The 9,782-nt window shown below is 37.5% G+C and overlaps 1 protein-coding gene across 2 annotated transcripts; it reads left to right on the plus strand.

Annotated features, from left to right (window-relative positions):
- Window positions 1-282: 282 nt before the first annotated feature.
- Window positions 283-4,259, plus strand: LOC113317750 (putative disease resistance protein RGA3). Of its 2 annotated transcripts, XM_026565891.1 has the most exons (3): window positions 283-702; window positions 808-3,698; window positions 3,807-4,259. In XM_026565891.1, exons 1-2 carry the CDS (start codon window positions 418-420, stop codon window positions 3,634-3,636), a joined length of 3,114 nt encoding a protein of 1,037 aa, XP_026421676.1. In that variant the 5' UTR covers window positions 283-417; the 3' UTR covers window positions 3,637-3,698; window positions 3,807-4,259. The 2 variants fall into 2 exon arrangements, with proteins under 2 accessions (XP_026421676.1, XP_026421675.1); XM_026565890.1 differs by having other exon boundaries at window positions 283-3,698.
- The last annotated feature ends 5,523 nt before the right edge of the window (window positions 4,260-9,782 follow it).

The raw sequence follows: 9,782 nt of genomic DNA on the forward strand, positions 1-9,782 counted from the left end.
AATAATGTGACTAAACCTCCATTATTGCTATGTGAAAATTTATTTAGATTAAGCAGTATGTCAGTCCAACGGTAGTTTTCTCGATTGCATTACATTGACTATTGATTATTAGCCACTTGATTAATGGTGTTCTCCCCCATGTACAAGTTGGTGCCGTTCAACTTGGATGTGTACAGCTACCTGTATTTGACTTTGTGCATATGTTTGTTTAATTTCCTCGTGAACTCGTTGAGTTCTTATCTTCAATATATAGCTCATTTCCCATAACTGGAATCACTTACTCACAATCAACCATCACCGAACACAAACTTAAGATCATATATATCCCGTTTAATCCATAACTGGAATCACTTACTCATCTTCCATCCATTCTATTAAATTTTTTCTTTTCTTCAAATCATCTATTTGTTATATATTATGGCATTGGAAGAGATCTTTGTTACCGGTGCCACAGGGTTCATGAAAAAATTGGTCTCTGTTGCTGCCAAAAAAATTGGAAAGGCTGGGGCAATAGATAAAGATCTACGAAAGCTTAAGGATACTCTGGAGATGATCGCAGCTGTAACATCTGATGCTGAAAAGAAGCAGGTGAAAGAAAAAGTCGTGCTCCTCTGGTTGAGAAGGCTCCAAGACGTTGCATACGACGTTGATGACCTTTTGGATGAAATTTCTTATCAAGCTATGCGTGGAAAAACGAAGAAGGTAACAGTCCAATCTAAAGTTAAATTTGGTTTGGAAATAGCAGAAAGAATTGAAACTATTAATCATGAATTAGATCGAATTGCTAAGGACAACGCTATGTTTCAGTTGGAATGTAGCGTTGATGATCTTACTGAGCAACTAGACCGAATAACAGTATCCTTGGTAGATGATTCTAAAATTGTCGGAAGAAAACATGATAAATCTCGCATAGTAAAGATGTTATTGATGACGAACCCTCCTTCGGCATCATCATCTGGTAACTCTAGTCCACATGAAAATGTTTCAGTCGTGTCAATAGTGGGTATGGGGGGGATTGGGAAAACGACCCTCGCTCAATTGGTATACAAAGACAACTCGGTTGAGAGAAGCTTTATGCCAAGAGCGTGGGTCTGTATTTCTGACGATTTTGATGTCATTCTAATTTTAAGAAATATTCTCGAGTCCTTAACTGGAACGAAATGTGAAATGTCTAATGTCGATGTACTAGTAAGAAAAGTTCATGAAAAGATTAAAGGGAAGAAATACTTGCTGGTGATAGACGATCTCTGGAACGAGAATGCTGAAGACTGGGAAAAACTTAGGAGTGTATTAAGCGTGGGTGCTAAAGGGAGTAAAATACTAGTGACTACACGTAAAGAAAATGTTGCTTCTATTGTTAGGGGTACAATACCACCATACAATCTAACAACCTTATCCCAACAAGAATGCTGGTTAATTATCAAGAATAGAGCCTTTTCTCCTGGGGGAGCAGTCGAAAATCTAATTATGTCAAACATAGGAGAGGAGATATCAAGAAAATGTGCTGGTTTACCACTTGCAGGTAATTTTCTCGGGAATCTAATGCGCTTGAAAAGAAAGGAATCTGATTGGTTGGCGATCAGAGATGACGACGTTTTCAATACACCAGAAAATCCAAACAAGATTATTCTGATATTAAAATTGAGTTACAATCATTTACCATCCCATTTGAAAAAGTGTTTCTTATATTGTTGTATATTTCCCAAAGATTGGGTATTTCATAGAGAAACGTTAATTCGATTGTGGATGGCTGAAGGATTTATTCACCCATCTAATGGAGAAAATCAAAACTCACTCGAAAGTATTGGTAATGATTACTTCTACAGTTTGTTATCTAGCTCTTTCTTTCAAGATGTAAAAAGGGACTACTACTTAGGCGACATTGAAACCTTTAAAATGCATGATTTAGTTCATGATCTTGCGTTAAGTGTCATTGGCAGTCATGAAGGTACCACTCTGAGTGCAAGTGAAATGGAAAATGATGTGTCTCAAATTCGTCGGGTACGGTTAACAATGGAAGGAATACCCAAAATTGGTTGTGATGTATTAAAAAATGCAAGAAAATTGAGGACAATATTTTTCCAAGAAGAAGCTTTTGTTTTTCCATGTCCACTGAGTAACAAGCGTCTTCGTGTAATACATCGTCTTGGTAGTTCTGGAAGTCTGAAAACTCTATCTTCTAGTTTCAAGTTTAAACACATGAGGTACCTTGATCTCAAGTGTTCAAATCTTGAAGATGTTCATGCTGAGTCCATTCATCAACTCTACAATCTGCAAACTCTCAATCTTTTTCGATCCCATAATGTTCAAGAGTTTCTCAAAGAAGGAATTGGTTCTTTGATTAATTTGCGACATCTAGATTTATCTTCCTCAGACATCAAGCTTCTACCCGATTCTATCACGGCGCTCACCCATTTGCAGACTTTAGATATCCGTGAGTGCAGTCATATTAGTTCCTTACCCATAAATATTGGGGAGCTCAAAAATCTATCATTCCTTGATATTTCATGTACAGGTATCTCAGAGTTACCCGATTCAATTTGTCTCCTCCATGATTTAACAAAGTTCAACTTCGACTCGTCGAACATAAAAACACTACCTCGTAACTTTGGAGATTTGACGCAACTAAGGTCACTTAAGTTGGAATTTTCTTCAGTAATAGAATTGCCTCAGTCTTTGACTAGCAACATCTGTAAGTTAGAGTTTGTGAACTTTGGATGTTACTGTAAATTTCCCAATGACATTAAGAATTGGGTGGAATTGAGACATCTGGAGTACTATGGAAAGAGGGATAATCTAATAATGCCTAGAGGTATTGAAAATCTAACTCGCCTCGAAGTATTAGAGCCTTACATGGTGAGGAAAGAATATGATCTCTCCATCGGTACCTGCAGTTATCATTCAAGTTCTTCTATCCAAGAATTAGAAAATCTAAACTCCCTTCGGAGGTTATCCATTGAACTTCTAGAGAATGTGAGAGGTGGTAAAATTGAGGCAGAGAAGGCAAAGTTAAAAGACAAGCTAATCATTCAGCATCTGAAACTACAATGGATGAATTTCGAAGAAGAAGAAGAAGAAGTGGTTATTAATAATTCTGCTATGGTGCTGGAAGGTCTCCAACCTCACCCTAATTTGGAGGAATTGCATATCGTTGGTTTTCCTGGTTTACAGACTCCAAAGTGGATGGGATCATCTTCTTGTCTTCCTGATCTAGTGGAATTAACGTTTTCCTACTGCAAGTTTTGTACAAACTTAGTGGGGCTGGGTCAACTCCCTTATCTTCAGATTCTTAAGTTAAATGGAATGCATTCAGTCAAGTGTTTAGGTATGGAGTTTTATTATCAGCAACAAGAAGAAGAAGAAGAAAACAAAGGTTTTGCAATAGCTACTAGAAGAACATTATTCCCTTCCTTGGCTGAGTTGAGCATCGAGGGGCTGGAGAATCTAGAAGAATGGTTGGCACCTCCGCCACCTGCTAAATCCTTCCCTTGCCTCAAGAAAGTAGAGATCAAACGTTGCGGTAATTTGACATCTATACCAGATCTACAATTATGTACTTCGTCTCTCACAGAATTAACGATAAGGGATTGCGAAAAATTGGAAAAGGAACAACACCAATATCTCTTACGGAATTAACCAAAAGAGATATTAAAATACCTCCCATATGTTTCAATTTATGTCAACCAACAACAGTACAGGTATACATGCTCATTCTCTCTCTTTGTGTTTCCATTTTCGTTGTGGTTAGGTATTGAGTTTGAGCTAAAACTAATAAGAGAATTGTGTTTCTTTATTTGTTTTTGTAGTTGTAATGGCGACAAGTACAAGTAACTGATTCAGATATTAGGTCATTTCTTTCATTTGGTGGATTAGTATTAGTTCTTCAAAGAGGTCTCGTTGTTAAAGCTGTTACTTTTGTTGCTCCAAAGGTATCATTTATTATCTTCTTTTAGTTTAATTCGGGGTTTTGGTTAGTATTTGGATGAAGTTGAAACCTTTTTACATTATCATGATTCGTTAGCTGTAATCTTTGGTTGGAGTTAATTGTTAGGGGTTTATATGAAAGCTCAGGCTATCTTAGGGTTCTTTTTAGTGATGGAGTAGAGCTTTATCTATCGAATTGGTTGTGAGTGATGGTTAGAGCCAGGACTCCGGTGTATTACACTTGTGTTACACTGGGCTTTGTGTGTGTTACTATATAATTGTTGGTTAAATGAGATGCCCGAATTAGAATTTTATTTTTTGTTGTCGTCACACATGAATTTGTTATTTCTCGTCAGAGTGAATTGCTAAAATCCGTTTGGGTGGGTTCAAGGAACTAATGGCTCAATGCATGTGATGCTCACTATTAGACATTGCTAGATTTTCCTGCTCTGTGTGTTTCTGTTATGCTTGTTCAGGCACCGAATAATATTGGCAAATTTTATCGTTTGTATATGCCTATTTAATGGATTTGGTTTCTGGTTCATTTTCATTTGTCTACGTCTTTATGATGTTGAAGTACTGTGACTGTCAATTATTTTTTTTTAATCATAGCACGTCAAGTGGTTGCTGAGGAATCCAGTTTTCATTCGCTTGTCCCTGCTGATTCTGTAATAATTTACCTTTTGTACAGGGCCGTCGCTGGCTATAGGCCAGCTAGGCGATGGCCTAGGGCCCCCAAATTATATATTGGTTGCTATATATGGGGTATATTTAGACCCTTGAAAGATATTGATTTACCGTTTTGTGAGTCGTCTATGATTAAAAGATCACCAAATGTTAAATAAAATCTCCTGTTTGATAATAAAATTTAGGCTTTGGGGACGGAGGGAGAGGAACTTTAGTAAGAAACGGCTTGGGATTTATGTAATTTGGATACCTTGTGCAAGTAATGATGGCAAAATCAAAATTTGTGTCTTTAGTGGAGTTAAAATCTAAACTGATCACTCAGAGGTCTTTTCTTTTTTGTTCTTTTCTACCAGATAAACTCTTGGCAAAGGAAGAACTCAAGAAAACATAACTGTATTGATGATCAAATATATCACTTAAACTTAAAGCATATTTACTTGATTAATTACTAAGTTGTTTGCTTGATGGAATTGTGCGTTTTGATTTGAGACTCTAATTCTCCATTATAACGTTGTAGAACTCATAAGAAACTTTCGGTGCGCTTATGCACTCTTGTAGCTTAATGAGCATTTATGTGGTGGGACTGAATCAATCATCTGATGTTGGAATCAATAAGGTATTGCACAGGTAGATCTAGAAAAATAATGCATATATGTTTTAATTTATATTCCCGTCTTAGTTTGAGTTCTGTTGTGTTCTTTTGTTCAGTTGGTAACTTTTTTTCTTTTCTTTTCGTTTGTAACAAGCCACGCTCTCATGTTATGTAATGCATAGGAAAGTCTTTGCTGTTGTCGCCTTTTGGCGTCGATGTGCACAATTCCTTTCCCAAGCTCTTATACCATATCGGTTTCCATATTACTTTAAACTGTAGCTTAAAAATGAATCGACATGAAAATTGTGAATGTTGGAGCAATTTTTTTTAACCCCATAGCATATATGGGCTGGCTCAGATGCATGGGTTTAGACTGTAACAACTTGCTTTACTTTTTTTTCCCGGTATTTCTAGTTAGGGTTCCCCTCGACAAATTTGTAATTAAAAAGAAGAAGATTAAACATACGAATTTGGCATGTTTGAATACATGTTTTGTATCTTTTGAATCTTGAAGGTATCACACATTAATTCAGTATGGGTCGAAGGAAGAAAAAAAATGCAATAGTGGTGCTTCTATTAAACAGACAAAGACAAGAGCCGAAAAACCTAATGTTAGGAATTCTCGGGCCTAACTAACCTCGAAAATCGGCTTGCAAGGTTAGGATTGCCCAAGGCTTATTAAGCATGGGACCTAGGTTTCCCTAGGCGATGTGGTACTATTTAACACCCCCCCTCAACGACTAGGGCTACACTGACGGAGTGGCACGGAAGCCACGGCACACATTGACGGGGATATAGAGTGGTATGGAAACCACAGACGCACACTGGCGGGGATACAGAGTGGTACGGAAACCACAGACACACGGGTAGTGTTGAGAGGGGCCTGGCTCTGATACCATGTTAGGAATCCTCGGACCTAACTAACCTCGAAAACCATCTTGCAAGGTTAGGATTTCCCAAGGCTTATTAAGCATGGGACCTAGGTTGCCCTAGGCGATGTAGAGAAAGACAACAACTCTGAATGAGATAAACTCTCTCAGTATATTGCAATCGATAAAAGCACCCAACTTATAAAGGATTACAACAGATAAAAAAAAGGAAGAAAGTATACAAAGATATATGACCATAACTGATCGTATAAAACCTAGATAACAAGGATATATACTCTATAACTGCGTATATACATGCCAGTTTGTCAAGATATTAAGATAAAAAGGAAGAAAGTATACCCTAGAAGAATGGTTGGCACCTCCGCCACCTGCTAAATCCTTCCCTTGCCTCAAGAAAGTAGAGATCAAACGTTGCGGTAATTTGACATCTATACCAGATCTACAATTATGTACTTCGTCTCTCACAGAATTAACGATAAGGGATTGCGAAAAATTGGAAAAGGAACAACACCAATATCTCTTACGGAATTAACCAAAAGAGATATTAAAATACCTCCCATATGTTTCAATTTATGTCAACCAACAACAGTACAGGTATACATGCTCATTCTCTCTCTTTGTGTTTCCATTTTCGTTGTGGTTAGGTATTGAGTTTGAGCTAAAACTAATAAGAGAATTGTGTTTCTTTATTTGTTTTTGTAGTTGTAATGGCGACAAGTACAAGTAACTGATTCAGATATTAGGTCATTTCTTTCATTTGGTGGATTAGTATTAGTTCTTCAAAGAGGTCTCGTTGTTAAAGCTGTTACTTTTGTTGCTCAAAAGGTATCATTTATTATCTCTTTTAGTTTAATTCGGGGTTTTGGTTAGTATTTGGATGAAGTTGAAACCTTTTTACATTATCATGATTCGTTAGCTGTAATCTTTGGTTGGAGTTAATTGTTAGGGGTTTAATGAAAGCTCAGGCTATCTTAGGGTTCTTTTTAGTGATGGAGTAGAGCTTTATCTATCGAATTGGTTGTGAGTGATGGTTAGAGCCAGGACTCCGGTGTATTACACTTGTGTTACACTGGGCTTTGTGTGTGTTACTATATAATTGTTGGTTAAATGAGATGCCCGAATTAGAATTTTATTTTTTTGTTGTCGTCACACATGAATTTGTTATTTCTCGTCAGAGTGAATTGCTAAAATCCGTTTGGGTGGGTTCAAGGAACTAATGGCTCAATGCATGTGATGCTCACTATTAGACAGCTAGATTTTCCTGCTCTGTGTGTTTCTGTTATGCTTGTTCAGGCACCGAATAATATTGGCAAATTTTTCGTTTGTATATGCCTATTTAATGGATTTGGTTTCTGGTTCATTTTCATTTGTCTACGTCTTTATGATGTTGAAGTACTGTGACTGTCAATTATTTTTTTTTAATCATAGCACGTCAAGTGGTTGCTGAGGAATCCAGTTTTCATTCGCTTGTCCCTGCTGATTCTGTAATAATTTACCTTTTGTACAGGGCCGTCGCTGGCTATAGGCCAGCTAGGCGATGGCCTAGGGCCCCCAAATTATATATTGGTTGCTATATATGGGGTATATTTAGACCCTTGAAAGATATTGATTTACCGTTTTGTGAGTCGTCTATGATTAAAAGATCACCAAATGTTAAATAAAATCTCCTGTTTGATAATAAAATTTAGGCTTTGGGGACGGAGGGAGAGGAACTTTAGTAAGAAACGGCTTGGGATTTATGTAATTTGGATACCTTGTGCAAGTAATGATGGCAAAATCAAAATTTGTGTCTTTAGTGGAGTTAAAATCTAAACTGATCACTCAGAGGTCTTTTCTTTTTTGTTCTTTTCTACCAGATAAACTCTTGGCAAAGGAAGAACTCAAGAAAACATAAATGTATTGATGATCAAATATATCACTTAAACTTAAAGCATATTTACTTGATTAATTACTAAGTTTTTGCTTGATGGAATTGTGCGTTTTGATTTGAGACTCTAATTCTCCATTATTAACGTTGTAGAACTCATAAGAACTTTCGGTGCGCTTATGCACTCTTGTAGCTTAATGAGCATTTATGTGGTGGGACTGAATCAATCATCTGATGTTGGAATCAATAAGGTATTGCACAGGTAGATCTAGAAAAATAATGCATATATGTTTTAATTTATATTCCCGTCTTAGTTTGAGTTCTGTTGTGTTCTTTTGTTCAGTTGGTAACTTTTTTCTTTTCTTTCGTTTGTAACAAGCCACGCTCTCATGTTATGTAATGCATAGGAAAGTCTTTGCTGTTGTCGCCTTTTGGCGTCGATGTGCACAATTCCTTTCCCAAGCTCTTATACCATATCGGTTTCCATATTACTTTAAACTGTAGCTTAAAAATGAATCGACATGAAAATTGTGAATGTTGGAGCAATTTTTTTTAACCCCATAGCATATATGGGCTGGCTCAGATGCATGGGTTTAGACTGTAACAACTTGCTTTACTTTTTTTCCCGGTATTTCTAGTTAGGGTTCCCCTCGACAATTTGTAATTAAAAAGAAGAAGATTAAACATACGAATTTGGCATGTTTGAATACATGTTTTGTATCTTTTGAATCTTGAAGGTATCACACATTAATTCAGTATGGGTCGAAGGAAGAAAAAAATGCAATAGTGGTGCTTCTATTAAACAGACAAAGACAAGAGCCGAAAAACCTAATGTTAGGAATTCTCGGGCCTAACTAACCTCGAAAATCGGCTTGCAAGGTTAGGATTGCCCAAGGCTTATAAGCATGGGACCTAGGTTTCCCTAGGCGATGTGGTACTATTTAACACCCCCCCTCAACGACTAGGGCTACACTGACGGAGTGGCACGGAAGCCACGGCACACATTGACGGGGATATAGAGTGTATGGAAACCACAGACCACACTGGCGGGGGTACAGAGTGGTACGGAAACCACGGACACACGGGTAGTGTTGAGAGGGCCTGGCTCTGATACCATGTTAGGAATCCTCGGACCTAACTAACCTCGAAAACCATCTTGCAAGGTTAGGATTTCCCAAGGCTTATTAAGCATGGGACCTAGGTTGCCCTAGGCGATGTAGAGAAAGACAACAACTATGAATGAGATAAACTCTCTCAGTATATTGCAATCGATAAAAGCACCCAACTTATAAAGGATTACAACAGATAAAAAAAAGGAAGAAAGTATACAAAGATATATGACCATAACTGATCGTATAAAACCTAGATAACAAGGATATATACTCTATAACTGCGTATAACATGCCAGTTTGTCAAGATATTATGATATCTTAACCCCCCCCCCCCCCCCCCCCCCCCCCCCACTCAAGGTGGTATAGAACGCATCTTGAGTCTGGAAACCAAGAATTGTAGACGAGGTGCAGGATGTGACTTGGTGAAAATATCAGCAATTTGTAACTCATACTTCACATGAGGAAGAGTAATTGTACCATGCTTGAAGTAATGCCTTGTGAAGTGACAGTCAATCTCTATATGCTTAGTTCTTTCATGAAAAACATCATTGTGAGTAATCTGTATAGAAGCCTTGTTATCACAAAACAGTGGTGTAGGTTTACGAAGACAAATTCCCATGTCAGTAAGAAGCCACTGTAACCATATAGTTGAGACTTCCTGCCAGTTGCCGATACAATGTTGGATTGGATAATAGAGTTCCATCTGCTGG

The sequence above is a fragment of the Papaver somniferum genome, chromosome 10 (assembly GCF_003573695.1).
Source record: "Papaver somniferum cultivar HN1 chromosome 10, ASM357369v1, whole genome shotgun sequence".
In the NCBI taxonomy this organism is placed as follows: Eukaryota; Viridiplantae; Streptophyta; class Magnoliopsida; order Ranunculales; family Papaveraceae; genus Papaver; species Papaver somniferum.